Raw genomic sequence first — 20,635 nt, 5'->3', positions numbered from 1 at the left:
TAATTTTAAAAAATTTGAAAAAAAGTGGAAACTTTAGAATTTATGAGAATTTCCATCTTTTCTTATAATCGTATGAATTCCCATGAGTAGAACACAAACTTACAATAATTTTCTGAAAATATCAAAAAATAAGAGTTATAAGGTGTTAGTTATATGGTGTACTTAAACCAAAATTCCACCTAGCTATGTCTTCCATACATGCATTAATGTCAAAACCTCTCTACTGGTGAATCATTTGTATTTTGAATACATAATGTTGAAAGAGAGGAGGTGTTCTCTGGTGCCAAAAATAACAGGAATCAGATATTCTCATTTGAATATAGCAAAATGTATTAAGAATGACTATACACTTTATTGTTTGCATTCTCATTGTTCTCTATTCACCTCATGAATTATTATATATTAGGCCGACATCAGCATTCATCAGCAAATAATTTGTTTGCTAAATTCTAAATTCAGTGCTCTTGTGAGATTCATCAATCTGGTGGAATAGCTTTGATTGAGGTGACGCACTATAAGATCGAAACACCGCAATCTCTCAGAGACCAGTGAATCATGAGTGTTATGTATACACATCATCTACAGAGAAGTGTTCTCTGCTGATGAAAAATAAAGTGATCAGATATTCATGTTCAAATGTGTCAGAACATCACGGATGAATAGTTATATTACAATTTTTTAGAAGTTTATGATAATGGAATACATTAAATTAGAGGAGCAATGGTTCTCAAATTGGTCAATACATATGAAATGATGGAATGGCTTAAGTGATTTAGCTTTACTTCTTCCAGTTTAGTTGTGAATTGTCTTGTATAATGTTGCGTACTACTTTTTCAGGTATTGATATAAAAATTTGGATATAATATTTTATATTATGGTTGACCATAAGGCTGCAAGCTGGTAGAATTGCAAGCATGCTGGGCAAAATGCTTAGCAGCATTTCATTCATCTTTACATTCTGAGTTCAAATTCCACCAAGGTTGTCTTTACCTTTCACCATTTCAGGGTCAATAAAATAAGTACCAGTTACATACTGGGGGATCAATGTAATCAACTTACCCCCTCCCCTGAAACTGATGGCCTTTTGCCAAAATTTGAAACCAATATTTTAAATTACAGCTGACCCCTAAAGAGTGCTCATGTGCATGATTTCATGCTTATAAAAGAACAATTTGCTTGAGTGACAGCTCTATTGGATAAAACCATGTTAAATACATTAAAAAACACAAATTTACCTATGTTGGGTAATTTAATCGTGGAAGCATTATTGTTTATTTCGCTAGAAAATTTAATGATATTCATTCTCTTGCATTGTGAAAACTTTCCAGTTTGGGAAAGACTGTGGCTGACAGACTCAATAGAGTGTTGGACAAAATGTTTACTTGTCTTGAATTGTGTCTCTTTTTGTTCTAACTCTAAATCGTTTCATAGTCAATAAAATAAGTAACAACCAAGTTCTAAGGTTATCAGTTTTTATCCTTTATGATTACATTGACATTAATGATTCATTACACAAGTATAAACATAGACATTTGATCCAGGACTTGATCAAATATTTATGTCTCAACAAATATTTGGAGCCTTATACCAATGTTAAAAATCACTGTAGAGGGAACTTGGATAGAGATTTAACAATCAGAGCCATATAAAAGCACTCATGTCAGTGGCACATTCAAAGCATCCAGCACACACTGTAAAGTGGTTGGTGTTAAGAAGGGTATCCAGATGTAGAAACCAAGCCAAATCTGACTGGAACCTGATGCAGCCTGCTAGTTCTTGTCAAACTGTTCAACTCATACCAACATTGAAAACAGACATTAAAGGAAGAGGTTGTTGTTCTAAAGTATCTAATTTAACTTTAGAGTAAAAGGTACCCAGATGGAGAATTTGAAACCTTGGTTCTGCAGTTCTCAGCAAAGTAGTGACTTCATTGTACTTGCTGCAGTAGGCAATAAATACTTGTGTACAATATTGTACATATACTCAGTAGTTATCTTATCACTACTTTGTATTATTTGATAAACTCTGTACTTTGTTGATGAGGTCTATTAAGACTGAAGCATGTCTGGAATTGTTTCTCATACTTGCCAGAATAATTAAAATTACTCATTAACAAGTACTGTCCTTTCCCATGGCATAATTACATATAATTTTTATCTTTTCTGTGTTTCAGTTAGTTGACTGCGGCCATACTAGGGCACCACCTTGAAGAATTTCTAGTCAAATGTATCAACCCCAGTATTTTTTTTTAAACCTGGTACATAATTTATTGATTTCTTTGTCGTACTGCTAAGTTACAGGGATGTAAACACACCAACACCAGTTGTCAAGTGGTGGTCAGGGACAAAACACATACACAATGACACACACACACACACACACATATATAATATTTGTGATTCAGCTTTGGCAATAATATATGAGAAGATTACCACAGATTGTGGAGCCTAGTAGTGAATTTAAAGGCTTTAATCCTTAACATTTAAACTAGCCACATCCAGCCCAAATATTCTCTCTCTTGTATGTTCAAACTAGCCAGATCCTGCATCTCACATCTACCCTGTGATGTTATTCTAAAAATAAACTATCACATCTTCAAAATATTGAAGCTACAATGATTAATTTTAAAATATGTTAACAAATAAGCATTATACATTATTTGCATTTGACGGATATTTGTCCTCATCTTGCTTGTTGTTAACACGACATTTTGGCTGATATACCCTCCAGCCTTCATCAGGTGTCTTGGGGAAATTTCGAACCTGGGTTCTCATTCCTAAGGTATTTTTCAATATTGTTGTTGTTGTTATTATTATTATTATTATTATTATTATTATTCAGGTCACTGCTTGGAATCAAACTTGGAATCTTCGTGTTAGTAGCCCGTGCTCTTAAATATAGAACTGAAATAAGCATTATGTTTGATAAATTGATCTAAATGCGAAAGTGTTAATTTTCTTTTGTTCAGATATAATGAAGGTACAGTGCAAGACTGCTTCTTCAATGTGTGTGGCAATTGTGTCTCAGTGCTATTGAAAGCGGCTAAGTTGTCTCTGATAGAGAATGTTTTATGGTTCCCATTCATGGAAGTAGTTTGTGTCTAAGTTGTGTGTGGGTGCGTGCGTGTGTGGATGATGCTTGTGTGTAAAATGTTATTATCCATCTGCAAAGGAATATTTAAAGCATTCAATAACTTGTATATTACATGCAAATGCCAAATATAGCAATTATGAATTAGTTAAAATTTTTATCATACAGTGTACAGATTTTCACTTATGTAAAGTATGACCTTCTAAAAATGTGTAAAAGGTTTTCAAACCTGACTGAGAATATTTATGTTCAAAATTGAATTTTTATTTGTAGTTTTGATTTTTTTTTCACAGCACATTATAAAATGTTCTATGATGAAATCTTATGAAAAAGAACACAAAAGGAATTGGTTCTCTGTAAGTACTGTAATTCTTAACTTTTTGACACTTATAATCATCATTGTCATTATAATCATCGTCATTATCACTGGTTTTACATTTCATTTATCATGCTGGCATAGGTTTGTTGTGTTTGCAATCTTAACGCATGTCTTAGTCCTATTAACGAACCTAATTGATTTAACTTGCCACAAATTTATGGATGAAAGAGTGTTGTAAGCTGTTTTGACATCAGTTTATGAATTAGTCATGCATTATCTTGTAACTTTGAGATTTTGATGATTCTATTTACTCTGGAGGGATAAATATTGAAGTCAACAAAACTTGATATTTTAAAGTATTTTGTCTGGCAAGTTAGTGTTTCTGCAGTTCCATTGCTTTGGATTAATTCTTTTCTGCTCTACTGTGGTGAAGGGGCCCAGTTGATTAGACAACTCCAGTACACAACTGGTACTTAATTTATCGACCCCGAAAGGATGAAAGGCAAACTCGACCTCGGCAGAATTTGAACTCAGAACGTAAAGACAGACAAAATACTGCTAAGCATTACACCTGGCATGCTAATGTTTCTATCTGCTTGCCACCTTATTGCCTTGGATTAATTGAGAAAAACATGGTGGCATATTGGTTAAAGAAATTCAGCTGCTAACTTCTTAGTGAGACTGCCTGGTTCCTGTTCCATAATGAGAAACGTATGTATCAAACATCACTTGGATAGAACAGTATTTTCTTGCAGCTAACACTCTCACCTGATCTGACATGTATTTATGTCACATAGATATATAAGTTGGTATTCTGTCACAATGAAGAGCTGCAGTAAATCTGAGCTCACAATCTTTATTGACTTAGTGATTTCTCTAGAGTTTTTGGATCCAAATATGGATTCTTTAGATTAACACAAAGCCACAATTTTATTAGAGAAGAAATAATTTGCCAAAATATCCTTCATTAGGCTGTAAAGTCATTAGCTCTTCTTAACAAAGTTTCATTTTTATTCTCAGATTCACTCATTTACTACAGTATTATAAATAACGTCTGTTGCATCCATACATTATAAATAAAAGTCATGTGCTCCTTTACAATAAAATATGTGTCCAGTGGTTTCAACAATCAGTTCCTAGTTTTAATTCAACGATAGTGTCAAGGTAGTGTTATCATATTTAATGCAATGATTAAAAGATTAATTAAGAATAATTATGCAGTGAGGAAAGGACAGTCAATTACCCTAATTAGGATAATTATACTCATTGCCTGGTATTGTATTTTTGTCACTGTCTAATTAGCCTTTTAATGCGCAATACGTTAAGTATGTCTAATTAACCTTCTAATGCTATGTAACACAAATTGACCATTGTTTTTCATATTTCTGGTGTCTCTTAGTTAAATATTATCTAAAATATGTCAATTTCAAACCTACTAATGTACAACATTGTACATTTAGTTCCTAATTCTTACATCACTACTTCAGCAAGTGCAGTGAAAGCTTGTGCTTAGCTGCAGAGTCAGATTAGATCAAAACATGAGTGAGGTTGTCTCCCATGCTTCCTGGAATAATTATAATAATATTAATCATTGGACCAATATTGCCATTTCATTGCTGCACAAATTATTCTGAATTAATTTTATTTTAATGATCACTGCTTTGAATATTGTAACTATTGTTCTTCAAACAAGCAGCAACCTTGAATAGTTTCTCTCACTAATTCATTCTCTAAAATGACAGATAAATCTCCACTATCACACACACTCACACACACATGTGCACACATCCACACACACAAAACATAGACGCTCCTCACACAACACACACAACACACACACACATGTTATCAACTCTACGCTATCAAAAGTAATATTTCTAGATGGCTTGGTGCATATTTCTTGTAGTTAGGTAAATTGAGGTATATATAATGAAGTAAATCATCCCCAAATTGACTAAAATATGTCTTGCATGGATTAACCTTTCTGTGCTGCTATAGGTAAGATACCTTACTCTCTTTCTTTCTCCCTGTTTCAGATGTAAATTAGATATATGTCCATGCCACTTTTATTTACTTAATGTTCAAAAGAGCAGCCATCTTTAGAACAAGACCACTGTTTTAATCAATCCATTTATTAATGCTGCAGTTCTAACTTTGCAACAACCATTCTGTTGTTTATGATTGAGTGAAGAACACTATATTCTTCAAACCTCACAGTAGGCTAACTCAAAATGGCATCTGATTACCAGTGGGTAGACCAATGTTTATATTCCGCAAATAGTGTTGCATTATGAATATGGCAAAGCCCCCTCCCACGTCTATCTGGCTGTAAATAGGTACATTATCCCTTTAGCATTCAGATGCAATCCTTATTTATTCACATCATTTTGAATTAGTCATACATTATCTTGTAACTTTGAGATTTTGATGATACGACAGCTTATGTTTAGAATAACGTAGTGTAGGTGTAAGAGGCTTGATCTCACTGCTTTGAATATCAGTTTAAATGCTAAAGGGTTAAATAGCTACAGTACACTGCTGATGGCAGCAGGAACGAAGTAGAACTTCCACATGTTTGAGAACTACCATGTGCCTGGACCAAGATAGAAGCACCCCTTTTTTAACTCTATCATAAACTCACTAAAGTAGACAAATTTTGAATGAGCCGCATGTTTGTTTTAGTCAATACAACTCAACAATAAATACACCTGCCAGATCATGAATGGTATGAAAAGCATCAAATTTTAGCTGTTTAATTAATGTCTGAATTTGCATAGCTACTTTGGCTATGCTAACCTGAAAAGCAAAATAATAGAAGGTAAAAAAAATGTTGTTTTTTTTTGTTCCAGGAGTTGATATTAGCTTCCCACCAAATATTAGATATAAAAGTGAATATATCTTAAAGGCTCTTATTGTAACATATTGGCCCCCACCTATACTCAAAATTACGGAACTAAATATATTCAACATGGGAACTGGCAGTTCTTTCTTACATTCGCCTGATGATGATGATATCATTGGCGCCGACTGTGATGGCAATAGCCATGGTGTCATTAAAAGGATCCCGATTGAAATGAAACCAAGGGGACGTCTAGGACTTCGAAAACCCAAAGATGAAAGCTTGCGTTCAATCGACTTAGACAGCCAGGAACTTGAACGCAAAAACAAAGAATTTGAGATGTATCGGCGAAATAAAGAACAGGAGATCGCTAACATGCAGAAGAAAGAACAAAAGCTAATAAATGAGAACAAGAAATTTCGAGCAGAGTTGTTGGCTCTTCAGAAAACTTGTGCCAAACTACGAGGTGAACGAGATTTGGCAACTCAAGCTGAAAGCCAAGCACTTGCAAGAGCTGCTGCATTTGAAAATGATCGAGATAAGATACAAAGGCAATTCAAAGTAAGATAATGATTTTCAAATATTATTTTTGTTGTTGTTGTTGTAACTGACAAAAAGTGAGGTTAATTGTTTTGTTTTTATCTTGTTTGTCCTGCATATACCATAACCAGTCAACTTTGCATGCTTGTAGGGGACAGATGAAATGCATTTGCTACGGTCAACTGCTTTTCCTTTTTCTAGACCTCATCAATTTTGAAGCAAAATATTTCCTCATAACCAGATATGCTTTCACCAAAAATTGAAAATAAATGACATTGCTTGTAAAATGGTGATGATTACTTACAACTATCGTAGGTTATGGCTGAGAGAGTCTCTCAGCTGTAACCTGGTTGGTAGGATCATTTTGCACTACTTTGTATTTGGTGAGAAATTCATCAATAAAGATCATGTCTGAAACAGTTGTAGTGAACCTCAACCATCTGTGTTATTGTATATTCATATATATATACTCATATACATACATGCATGCATGTATGTATGTATATATATATATATGTATTATTACATTATTACATTGTATTATTACATTATTGAACGCACACGTCCTATTTTACAAGTAAGTCTACTATTATTCTGACGTGACTATCTTTCTATCTATCTATCTATCTATCTGTCTATCTATCTATCTATCTTTCTATCTATTTATCTATCTGTCTTCCTCCATCTTTCTATCTATACCTCTGTCCTGGCCTCTACTTCACTGCTATACCCTTCTGTCCCTTCCTCCTTGTTCCACTTCCTCCCTCCACCATCCTCTCTATCTATTATCTATGTCTTCCTCTATCTTCCTATCTACCCTTCTGTCCTGGCCTCTACTTCACTGCTTCTGTCCCTTCCTCCTTGTTCCATTTCCTCCCTCCACCATCCTCTCTGCTCTCGTGTGACCTGTGGTCAGCTTTCTTTTCACTCCAGCCGCTGTGAAGGCAAGACGAACTACTAGCGTTCTACCTCAGATTTGCGTTTGGCCGTACGGCTTTTGAATGTTGTTTTCACTGTCCATTTTTTCCTGTCTTGGTTTGTGTTTGCCACCTTGGAATCCTCTGTGTAGTTGGTTGATCCACTACTCAGGAAGAGACTATTCTAGAGTACGTCCTGTCTGGTCTTCGAAACGTCTGGATAGAATAGAGACAGCTGATGAAGGGATATTCCAAGGGGCTTTCCGTTTTCCTATGTGTTCGTTCCGTTGTCTGTAGTTTATTGTTCTAACGTCCTGTACCCTGATATGCATGTATATACACATGTAGATGTAAGTATGTACATATATGTGTGTATACATGTATATATATTCTTTGTATTATATATATATATGTATGGATATAAATAATTTGCAATGTACTGCAAGATCTGAAATGGTAAATCGCATATTTATTCTTTACTGATTTTGGTCAATTCAGGCAAATCTTCTCATCGCTGTTGTATACATCACAGGAGAAACACTACCCTCTTTCAAAATCACAATGGGATCTTTCTGAATTGACGGGCGCCACTTTTTATCTATGTTTTATGTAGTGTTTTTGGTACCGAAACACTTTCAAACTTCGTATACTTGTATATTTTGTTTTTATAGAACAAATAAAAATTTTTGTATTCGAAGTTATTTCATGTAAAAAATTGTCATATTTCGGTAATTTCAACCAATCACTGACGTCTATTGAGGTGAAAACAATTACTGCTATGGATTGTAAACAAAACGTTGTGCGGTGTAATGGGATCTTTTCCCTTGAATAAAATTAGTGCCATTGTTTGTCAACAACAACTATCGGCGGTACTGTTATTTATAACATCGTTCGTGCGTTTGTACTAGTTTTAGCTTTAGGGTTTTAGGGTTAGAGTTCGGGTTTTAGAGTTATGGTTAGGGTTATGATTATTTTTGCCATAACCTAACTCATAACACTAACCCTAACTCATAACCCTAACCTTAACCCCCTAACCCTAACTCTAAAACCCTAACCCTTACTAGGGAATAACGATCTTGACACCGGCAAAATTTATTGTTTACAAAAACAGCAGTAACTGTATTCAGCTGAATAGACGTCAGTGATTGGTTGAAATTACAGAAATATGACAACTTTAACATGAAATAACTTGCAATATAGAAATTTTTGTTAAGAAGGCTAAGAGAAAAAGATGTTTTATATGACACATTCTACCAGTATCCCAAGTTTGAAAGTGTTTTGTTCAGAAAACAAGTGGCACCTGTCAATTCAGAAAGATCCTCACAATGTTTTCATAACACACTCATTTCAAGGGTTTTAGGACACTGGTGTTTCAAGATGTCAGTCAGAAGCACCTGGACTTTGGAGCCTAAACTGGTCCCTAACTTTGTTTATAATTTCAGTGAACAAACTGTTTGCTGATCAGTGTTTATATCTGCCAACCAATAAAGCATCACCATTTACACTTTGTACAGTAAGATCTGAAACAATAATTTGCATATTTATTCTTAATATGTTTTAGTAGATCCAAGTACAAATATATTAGTTGCTGTTGTGTACATCAGTTTTGTTTGGTGCAATTGTAAATATGATGTTCAACAAAAGACTAGCAATGAATTCCATTTTTAGAAAAATGAACATTTACTTAAGGAAAACACCTAAGCCTTTCATTGAAAATATTTTGTTTGTCTCTAGAGTGGGGCAGCCAGCTTTTAAAAGAAATTACTGATACAAAAATAATCTAGAAAATCATACTTTGTACCTCTTTGCAAATATTATAATTAATGCTAATGATTCTTTTCCTTACTCATCATCATCATCATTTAGCGTCTGCTTTCCATGCTAGTGTGGGTTAGACAGTTTGACTGAAACTGGTAAACTGGAGGGTAGCACCAGGTTCCAATCTGATTTGGCATGGTTTCTACAGCTGGATGCCCTTCCTAACAACAGCTGTTCCAAGAGTGTGATGGCTGCTTTTTACATGACACTGGCACCAGCCACAACTATGATTTTACTTGGCTTAATGAGTTTTCTCAAGCACAGCATATCGCCAAAGGCCTTGGTCACTTATCATTACCTCTGTGAGGCCCAACATTTGAAGGGTGCTTTTTACGTGTCACCATCACAGGTGCCAGTTATGTGACACTGGCATTGAAAATTATTTTTAGCTCACTACATTATGTTAGAGTACACTTTAGGCTCTCCATGCTTGCGGCACCTTTTGTATATTGTCCAATATCATATAAGTTTAGGCTGCTAGACTGCTGACCACACGATAAGGATTTGAAGCCTTACTTCAAAGTATGTCGTATTTCTCTTAGCTACTATATTTTTTTTACTGTTTAGTCAGAAAGAAGAGGCAGTGACCATGGCTATTTGTTACAAATCTATAAAACTGTAGCGGGGAAAAGAGTAAGTAATTCTCAAACTGGAAACCTGGCCCAAATACTTGCAACACAAGATCTGCATTGTTGGTACCCAAAGACAACTTGGCAGTATTAAACCAGGCATAGGATTCAATCTACTTCATATTAACTCAGAAACCAAAAATATAGAACAAATATCACAAAGTGTCTTGTCTGATACTTTAGCAATCCCACCATTCCCCCACATTGGACCCTGACAGGCCTTGAACTCAGAGCAAAGAGAGCAGGAACAAATACCACTAGGTATTTTATCCTTTGCTCTCATGACTGTGCTAACTCTTGCTTCATTCATTTAATTTTATTAAAGCCTGGTGACAGTACCAGTATGCTAATGAATGAGTAGCAGGAACGATATTCAGATACAAAAGACATTTGAACCAACTACACGGAGAAAACAAATTACAACTGGTTAAGTTTGTAGAGTGTAAGCATTAATAGCACTCTCATGGTACCCCGAGAATAATGTAGATAATAGTTTTAAGTGAATGAGAGATAACTGTCTTGAGATAGTATATTGTTAAGTAAAATGAAATGTTGTCCAAGTGTCTGCAGTATAACTGAATGCAAAATCTCAACTGAATGATATATATATATATATATATATATATATATATATCAAGATTATTTCCAATACATCTCAAGACAAACTTGTGATGGCAGATAAAGAGAAAATAACACCACCTATGCCCTCAGGGACAAATGTATATAAAAACAATAAAATAAATGCCTCAAAGAAGTATTTTTAAAACATTGCATCTGTATTTTCATTTATCATTTAATTCTTATAAATACCAAAATTATACGAAACTAAAAGCTATTTATATTTACAGATCAATTCATAAAGCTCACAGATATTAATAATTTTTGTATACTGTGGGAAAGATGTGAATTCTAGCTTTTCACAGAGAGCCCTTCATGGATAGGGGATGAAATATTTCCTGATATAGCTGATTAAATAGGTTTGAAAATGTAAAAGAAAAAGATGGAAAAAATAATGGAGAAAAAGGGAGGTGACTGGTTGGCAGAAATGCTGGTAGAACTGATGAGAAGAATGGAAAGTAAAGAGTTATACTGAAATTATGAGACAATGGCACTGGTGGAGATGCTAATTCATGCAAACCTAGAAAGGAGATTGTTTCAAGCTGTTCTGTCTATTCAGTGTAACAGCCAAATCACTCTTAAGAAAACCCTTTTTGACATTTAGAATAAGAAATATTTGAATTAACTCCCTAAAATATATGTTTCTTCCAGATTTTTCGTGAGACAAAAGAAAGTGAAATTCAGAACCTTCTCAGAGCCAAACGTGAATTAGAAAGCAAACTTCCAAAACTAAACAGAGATCTTCTGAATGATACCAGTGAAGATGATGATTCTCCAGAATCTGGTTTGGAGTCTGTTGGTAAATATTTCCTCAGAAATTACATTGATATTTTTACATCAGGGAAGTCTGTAGAAGTAAAAAAACATCTATTGGATTAAATGTCTATTGATTAGAACCCCTAATTTGCATGCCACAGTTTACCTAGGTGTATAGAAGTGCTGTAATAGGCCATCTGGAGTGTTACATTAGAAAGAATGTGTGTGATTTTGTTGTAGCTCCAAATGAGTCCTGTTTAAGTGGATTTATGATCAATGACATTCCAGCTGTGACAATTCATTTTTTTAATCATAATATATCTAGGAGTACATTATCATACTTGTTCTCACTTTTTATAAGAAAGAGGTAGACTGAAATACTATCCAAGCAGAATTTCTCTGAAATTTCTCAGAGTTTTCAGTGGAACAACCACATCACTATGAATAAATTTTTTTAATTTAAAAACTGAAACCCTGTATTTAAGTTTCTAAAATCTGAAGTCAGTATTTTTTCCACAATAAAGATCATCTATTTCTGTGCTAATTGCTTCTAAATAGAATGGTATTTTTGATAGACATTACCCAACAACAGCAAGAGCAACAATTCAATGCAAACCATTTCTAACTTACTAGGATGTTTAAAAGTGGTGCAAAAATGCAAATCATCTAGATAATTTCTTTAGGTTTGCTACTATCAAAAATATATTATTAATCCCTCCTACCAAAAAAGTCCATCCCATTATTTTTTCCTTTTCTGTTATTTGCAGGTAGTGCTTATCCTGGAGACTGGTGGACAGCTTTGGAAAGTGAACCTTCACTTGGTAGCACGTTCCAGTTACATCCAACATTCCGTGGACCAGAGTTAGCCAACTGTGTCATGGAGCTGGAAGGACCATTCACCAATGTTAATAAAGGTCAGTAGTTGTTTTTTTCACTCCCAGATTCCATCAGCATTAATATCATAATCATTATTGTCATCATCATCATCAGTGCAGTTATGATGATCATCATTATAGTTGTTGGTTTTGTTACTGTTATTTATCTGCTGGTCATCTCAAATCAAGCAGGTTTATTATTGAACATGTTACAGCTGTGACCATCCCAACTTTTTCCAGATATGGACTACATTATTTAATGTGTGTTTGAGGCTGATTTTGCAACTATTTCTTGTGGGTCAATCAAATGCATTGAGGTTCACTCTTTGGTTTGTGTTTTTACTGATGTGAACCTTTAAGGAGTAGATATATGTTGTTGCTCTTGCTGTTGTTGGGTAATGTGTGTCTATACATAGAATATTAAATTGTAACAGATTGGTATATTGAAGTGATTTTCTTTCCTTTTCTAAATTATAGTGTCATATAGTATAGTATGTTATGTAGCGTCAGTTTTAATTTCCCTATCTTTTGTTTTCAACTTGTAATATTTTTATAAGTTGTAATGAATATGTCACTAATTATGGTTGGCTCATTACAGCTGTAGCAACACCTAAATATATATTTGTGCCTTCTTTAGAAGCTATCCGTTTTGTCATTGGCACATAAAAAGACATTCAAGTGAGTTCGTTGCCAGTACCGCTGGACTGGCTCCTGTGCAGGTGGCACGTAAAATACACCATTTTGAGCGTGGCCGTTGCCAGTACCTCCTGACTGGCCTTCGTGCCGGTGGCACGTAAAAGCACCCACTACACTCTCTGAGTGGTTGGCATTAGGAAGGGCATACAGCTGTAGAAACTCTGCCTAATCAGATTGGAGCCTGGTGTAGCCATCTGGTTCACCAGTCCTCAGTCAAATCGTCCAACCCATGCTAGCATGGAAAGCAGACGTTAAACGATGATGATGATGATATATATATATATATATATATATATATATATATATATATATACACTAGCTGAATTACCCAGTAATACTTGGAAAACTAGAGGTTATATCCAGTTCCCATTCCTATTACACTGTTTCATGTCTTCATTTCCTATCCCATTCCCTGTTCAGTCCTCGTTTTATTTCCGCTCCCATTCCTATCCCCAATCCTATGTCAGTATATAAATTTTAGAATCAGTTAGGTGTAATTAAGCCATTAAATATTTTATCAACCTTTATGGTAATAATTTATTGCTAAAATTAGGTATTACAAGCTATTAATATGATTAGTGGGTGAATAAGGAATGACCCTATATTATTTTAACAAATGAATATGCATCTGAGTAAAATAAGTTAGATAGATAGATGGATTTACAAATACATTGACAAATAGTCTACATATTGTTGCTGGTATCATCACGTGTCATAGCTGATTTGTAAACATGTGCCACAGACCTCCTCCCTAGGTGGCCCATTATAGATTTTTATTGAAATCCAATTCACCTATAATTCAGCTGAATGTTAGGAACAAATAAATAATAAAATCAGATTTAACATGGAAAATTATTTCAATATACTCAATTTGAAAATTTTGACATAATTTTAAAATCTCACTTTATGTGACTACAATAGGGCAGACCCTACAAAAGTAGAGAGACAGAGAGTTATAGGATGTCACACACACACACACATTTACAAATGTACAAACAGGTAATCACAAGTTTAAAGTGGTGTATAGTAGACATATGTATGTATGCACGTATGTATGTGTGTGAGTCTTTCTTTGTGATGGACAGCAGAAAAAGCCACCTACCCCCTCTCTCCTTAAAGCTGCGTATTCATCACACCTACCTTTCTCTATTATGTGTGTGTTGTATCTATGTATTTACAAAAGTATGTATGCAGCATCGTGTGTATATGACAACTTTATTAACATTATCATCCCATTCTCACCGCTGTTCTCGCCTTCACTGATATGTCACCCTCTCTCTTACTACCTCAGATTTATATTTTTTTGCAACCTTCTCATTTTATCATATAATTCACCCAATGCCCCAGGGGAACATTATAGATTTTTATTGAAATCCAATTAACCGATTATTGAACTGGATTTTAGTGTCACATGTATGCAAAGTTTCGTGAATATTGGTTTGGTGATTTAGGCACTAAGTTGGTAACAGACAGACAGAAATTGCTATATATATATATATTCATTTTTTTTCTTTCCGTCCTTGTTTCTGTATACATTTGCTGCTTTCTTCCAAGGAATCTAATGCTCCTGGTTTAGTTTTTCCTTGGAGCTGGCCAGATTGGAGCAATGGAGCGATATCGAGAATAACCAGCTGAAATTGCAAAGATAATCTGGATCTCGACTGAAGAGAGAAAACTCCGAATGATATGTCCGTGTTTTCTTTGTATCGTCTATCTGGATGTTTTCTGTTCTTGTCCCATTCTGTATCATATATATATATATATATATATATATATATATATAATAATTTTTTTCCAGAGGATGTGGCAACCGTTACCAATATAGCATAAGAACTTACCTTAGGAGATCATTAATTAGATTCCTTAAGGGTCGTTCTCACAGTTTATATTTATATCATAAGATTTTTAAACTCTTAAATTTTCATATTCAAAAGAGACAGAGACTTCAAATTCGATATATATATATTTACATAGTTGTCAGTTGTGGAACACAACTGTCACTACATAAACGATTGTGTAATGCATAAAAATACTAGTTTATTTCAATATTGTAAATTGTAGAATTTAAAAAATTGTAAATAATAAAATGAGTTTATCATATATATATATATATATATATATATATATATATTATGATCATCGTTATTTATTGTCAGTTTTCCATGCTGGAACTGGTAAGCCAAGGAGCTGCACCAGGCTCCAGTCTGTTTTGGCTTGGTTTCTACAGCTGGATGCCCTTCCTAACACCAACCACTCCACAGGGTGCCTTTTATGTGTCACTCGGCACAAGTGCCTTTTACATTTCACTAGCACTGGCCACAACTATTAGGTTGTCAAGAAAGTTCTTGTGGAATTTTAAATTTTGGTTTTAAATGATGTATTTTCAAATTAATTTTCGTTAAATTACTTTGACTTTATATATCATTTTAAAGCCCGTTTTTCGCTCTACCTAATCATGTTACACAATTTCTTTTTAAATAATTAGGCCATTTTTCCGGAACGTTGAATACAACATAGACAAGAAGCAAATTCGCACAATTTTCTTATTCCAGTTCAAGCTAGGCCGAAAAGCTGCTGAAACAGCTTGAGATATCAACGATGCGTTTGGCCCAGGAACCGCTAATGAATGTACAGCACAATGGTGGTTCAAGAAATTTTGTAGCAGTGATGAAAGACTTGAAGTTGACAAGCATAGTAGTTGACAACGATCAGCTAAGAGCCGTAGTCGAAGCCACTCCACTTACAAATGTTCGAGAGGTTGCTTCTGAATCAGACGTAACATATACGATGATTTCCAACCACTTGAAAGAGATTGGAAAAACAAAAATACTTGAGAAATGGGTGCTGCACGAATTGAACCACAACCCCCCCAAAAAATGCCGTTTTGAAGTGTCGTCTTCCCTTTTTGTATGCAACAAAAATGACCCGTTTCTCGACTGGATTGTGACTTGCGATGTAAAGTGGATTCTTTACAACAACCGGCAATGCTCACCTCAGTGGTTAGATGCTGACAAGTTCCACTGCACTTCCCGAAGCCAATGTTGCACCAAAAGAAGGTCATGGTGACTGTTTGGTGGTCTGCGGCCGGCTTCATCCATCACAACTTTTTGGATCCAGACAAAACCATTACGGCAGAGAATTACTGTCAGCAAATGGATGAAATGCATAAGAATTTCCAACAACAACAGCCAGCATTGGTCAATAGAAAAGGACCGATTCTTCTCCACGACAACGCTCGGCCGCATGTCCACAACCGACCCTGCAGAAGTTGAACGAATTGGGCTATGAAATTCTACCTCATCACCAGACCTCTCACCTACTGACTACCACTTTTTCAAGCATCTCAACAACGTCCTGCGTGAGAAATGCTTCAAAAACCAAGACGATGCCAAACACACCTTCAGCGACTTCATCACCACCAGAATGCAGGATTTTTATGCTACTGGCATAAATAAACTTGTTTCGTGTTGGCAAAAGTGTGTTGATTCTGATGGTGTTTATTTCGATTAATAAAGTTTTGTTTGAGCCGAGATATGTGCATCTGAATTTAAAGGCTAAAAACCGCAAGAACTTTCTTGACAACCTAATACAATTTCGCCAAGCTTGGTGTGTCTTCTCAAACCCAACAAACCACTGACAGTCTTGGTCACATTATTTACATTATTATGTTGTAGAAGTGTGTGCATGTTTTTGGGGTTGATTGTGCATTGGGAATAGGTTGGTACCAGAACTAGTATTATTACCTGTGATATGTTGACGTTGTTCACAGTAAGAAGCTTACTTCCCATCCACATGGTACCGGGTTCAGTTCCACTGTGTGGCACCTTGGGCAAGTATCTTCTACTATAACCTTGAGCCAACCAAAGCCTTGTGACTGGATTTGGTAGACAGAAACTAAAAGAAGCCCATTGTATGTGTGTGTCTTTGTTTCTGTGTTTGTCTCCCACTACTACTTGACAACTGGTGCTGGTGTGTTTACATCCCCATAACTTAGCAGTTCAGCAAAAGAGGTTAATAGAATAAGTACCTGGCTTAAAAAAATAAGTCCTGGGGTTGATTCATTTGACTAAAAGTTCTTCAAGGCAGTGCCCCAGCATGGCTGCAGTCTAATGACTGAAACGAGTACGAGTAAAAAATGAAAAAAAGTGAGAACAGAAGCATTTGTATTGCCTCTGCTAAATTCTATAAAACCAGAGTTGAACACTAACAATTAATATCTCTTTTTGGATAAAGAGATATACTGAAATTAATTAGGTGTCTGATTAAAAAATTTTCTGGAAATTGACTGATCATGAATTCATTCATTCAATAAACGTATCTTCTGACAAATCAATTGACTCATGTCTAAGTTCATTCAATTTCTTCTAATACTGTATTCCATTTCTATATTTTCTAGATAATTTTAGAATATGACATTGGCCTAAAATCATATTGCATATTCATGTGAATCACTACCTAACCTAGTGAAGAAATTTCAGGTGTGGATACAAGGCCAGGAATTTAAGGGCCTTAGAGTTGATTTAGCAAAAGCCAAAGTCCTAGCAAGTAGGAAAACAGACAAATTACAAGTTCCTTCTGGAAGATAGTCTTGCTCGATATGTAAGAAGGGTGTTGGTAGACACTCCATATGTTGTACCCAGTGTAAGCTTTGGACACACAAGGTGTAGCAGTATCACAAGAAGGTTAATGGAGAATATATTTGTGCATAGAAAATGTGCTGGTACAATAAACGCTAAAAATGTGCAGACAATAGACTCCCTCATGCTCAGAAGGGTCACTAGAAGTAGTAGATAGTTTCTGTTACTTATGAGACCAAGTTAGCAATGGTGGAGGAAGTTCTGAAAGTGTAGTTGCTAGATTAAGAACAGACTGGGCAAAGTTGAGAGAGTTTAGACCTTTGTTGGTAATTAAGGGCCTTTCCCTCAGAATGAAAGGCAGATTGTATGATGTCTGTGTACATACAGCTTTGTTACATGGCAATGAAATGTGGGCTTTGACTACAGAGGACTTGTGAAGGCTTGAAAGAATTGAAACTGGCATGGTCTGCTGGATGGATAATGTCAGTGTGCATGTATGATAGGATGTAAATAATTTAAGAGGAAAACTAGGTATAAAAGGCATCAGATTTAGGTGCAAGAGAGAAGACTGCACTGGTTTGGTCATGTGATGCATATGAATATGGACAGCTGCATATAAAAGTACTAAGATCTAATTGTGGAAGGAGTAGACCCAGGAAGATGTGGGACAAAGTGGTGAGAAAGGATCTTCGTATGCTGGGCTTCACTGAGGAAATGACAAGGGACCAGATGTGGCAATTTGCTGTACTTGATAATAAAACATGTCAAGCTAAGTATAATTGCTGTCTTCCATCCATGCAGGCTTGTCCTTTCAGGTGCCAGTGCCTCATAAAAAGCACCTGTGCCAATGCTGCATAAACACACCCATGCTGGGAGCACGTAAGAAGCACCCAGCACACTCTGTAAGTGGTTGGTGGTAGGAAGGGCATCCAACTGTAGAAACCATGCCACAACAGACAATTGCAGCCTGGACAACTCCCTGCTAGCCAGCTCCATGTCAAACCACCTAATCCATGCTAGCATGGAAAGCAAATATTAAATGATGATGATGACGATGTTTTTACTTTTGTGTTAAAGCATTAAAGAAGAATGTTTTCTTGATTGCTATTAGTGTTGCTTTACTCATACTGACTGATAATGTGTTAGGTAAAACAAGGGTCAACATACCATTCCATTTCCATTTCAAACTCATTTATTCTTTATTTGATTTTTTTTTTTAATTTACATATTTTTTTTTTCTTCATTAGAGGATTGGAGTTTGGCCCTTGGAAAGCTTACACAAATCAGCCCTACAATTCCAGAGCATTTAATTGCTAATGTAGTTCGAATTTTTGTGTCCATCTCTAATGATAGCAAAATGGAATTTGATATTTTTCAAAAGGTAAATGTTTCTTTCTTATCTTTACTTGGTTTGGTCTTTACCAGAAAGAAATAATAATCATCTCTAAATTTCTATAAAACTATAGCAAAGTAATTAAGAATGTCAGACTCGGACGTTAGAGATGAAAGTTCAAAATCCCAATGCTAGGGGCATACATTTATGAATGTATGGATGGATGAATGTGTGCATGCATGTGTGTGTTTACGGATGTGTATACATATTTATGTATGTATGTACTTATGCATCTCTACATGTACGTATGTATTGATGATGGTGACAGCAGCAATGATGAGCACTCACTCTCTAACACACACACACACACACACACACACACACACATAAAATTATGCCTCTGTTAGTGATAGATACATTCCTAAAACATAAAATTACAAGTTTCATATGACACAAACCCCAATAAATGTGACAGGTGTTGGTAAATGGTCGAAAACTCCACTGGTTCACTGTCTTACTCTCTAAGCACTCAATAACTAGATATCAAGGCAGGAGCTGGATGAATTGTTAGCACACCAGACAAAATGATAAGCAGCATTTCATCCATCTTTATGTTCTGAGTTCAAATTCTGCCAAGGTTGACTTTGCCTGTCATCCTCTAGGGATTGATAAATTAAGTACTAGTTGAGTATTGGGGTTGATATAATCAGCTTACCCACTGCCCCGAAATTGCTGGCCTCATGTTAAAATTCAAAACCAACAACTTTAGATAACCTCACTCAGTTTGATTTTACAAAATGGGATCTAGAATTATAAATGAATTAGAAGACATTTGAAGAATCATCACTCACCTAGATGCATATCATTCATTTTCCCCCTTAAATCCGATTCCTTGAACAAATCCTTTTTTTTTAGTGCTGATAACAACAGGATTGTCTTGGTAGAAGTTTTTATTTTGTTCAAGATGGTTCTAATCCTCGTTTATTCCAAGATTAAAGACTTTCTCCTATATGCTTGACATTCAAGAGTGTGGGCATGGCTGTGTGGTAAGAAGTTTGCTTCCCAGCCCCATATGGTTCCAGATTCTATCCCACTGTGTGGCACTTTGGGCAAGCAACTTCTTCTATAGCCTTGTGCCAATCAAAGCCTTGAGCCAATCAAAGCCTTGTGAGTGGAATTAGTAGACAGAAATTCAAAGAAGCCCATCACATATATGTGTGTGTCCACTGCTTGACAACTAGTGTTGGTGCGTTTACATCTCCATAACTTAGTGGTTTGGCCAAAATGATGATAGACTAAGTACTGTGCTTTATAAAGTAAGTACTAGGATTGATTTATTCGATTTAAAATTCTTCAAGGCGGTGCCCCAGCATGGCCACAGTCTAATGACTGAAACATCAGATTTCAGTCACTTCAACACACAAGTTTTACATTCAGTATCATGCTTTCCCATCGCAGGTCAGATGAGTTTTCATCATGTGGTATTGCTGGTTGTTTTTCCATTCATGCTGAGTTAAAAATTGAGAGAACAATTTGAGTGTATGGGGGAATGTCTGAGTTTTTTTTACATGCTAGCATACAATTATTATAATAATGTATATCTACCCCACTGGAAATATCTCCCAAAA

The 20,635-nt window shown here is 35.4% G+C and overlaps 1 protein-coding gene across 3 annotated transcripts in view; it reads left to right on the top strand.

The window, feature by feature from the left end:
• The window catches only part of LOC106876833 (nephrocystin-3), a 97,882-nt gene that overhangs the window by 1,417 nt on the left and 75,830 nt on the right, over positions 1-20,635 (top strand). For 2 of the 3 annotated variants that reach the window (XM_089356805.1, XM_089356814.1), the window contains exons 2-6: positions 3,384-3,446; positions 6,259-6,809; positions 11,422-11,569; positions 12,294-12,440; positions 18,922-19,055. In XM_089356805.1, the coding sequence (XP_089212931.1) occupies positions 6,378-6,809; positions 11,422-11,569; positions 12,294-12,440; positions 18,922-19,055 (861 nt within the window). In that variant the 5' untranslated portion in view covers positions 3,384-3,446; positions 6,259-6,377. Of the gene's footprint in view, positions 1-2,173; positions 2,258-3,383; positions 3,447-6,258; positions 6,810-11,421; positions 11,570-12,293; positions 12,441-18,921; positions 19,056-20,635 lie in introns of all 3 variants that reach the window. The other variant, XM_089356809.1, reaches the window with a different exon arrangement.

Source organism: Octopus bimaculoides, chromosome 1 (assembly GCF_046866305.1).
Source record: "Octopus bimaculoides isolate indiv1 chromosome 1, ASM4686630v1, whole genome shotgun sequence".
Taxonomy (NCBI): Eukaryota; Metazoa; Mollusca; class Cephalopoda; order Octopoda; family Octopodidae; genus Octopus; species Octopus bimaculoides.
This window is presented reverse-complemented; position numbering and strand designations above follow the sequence as displayed.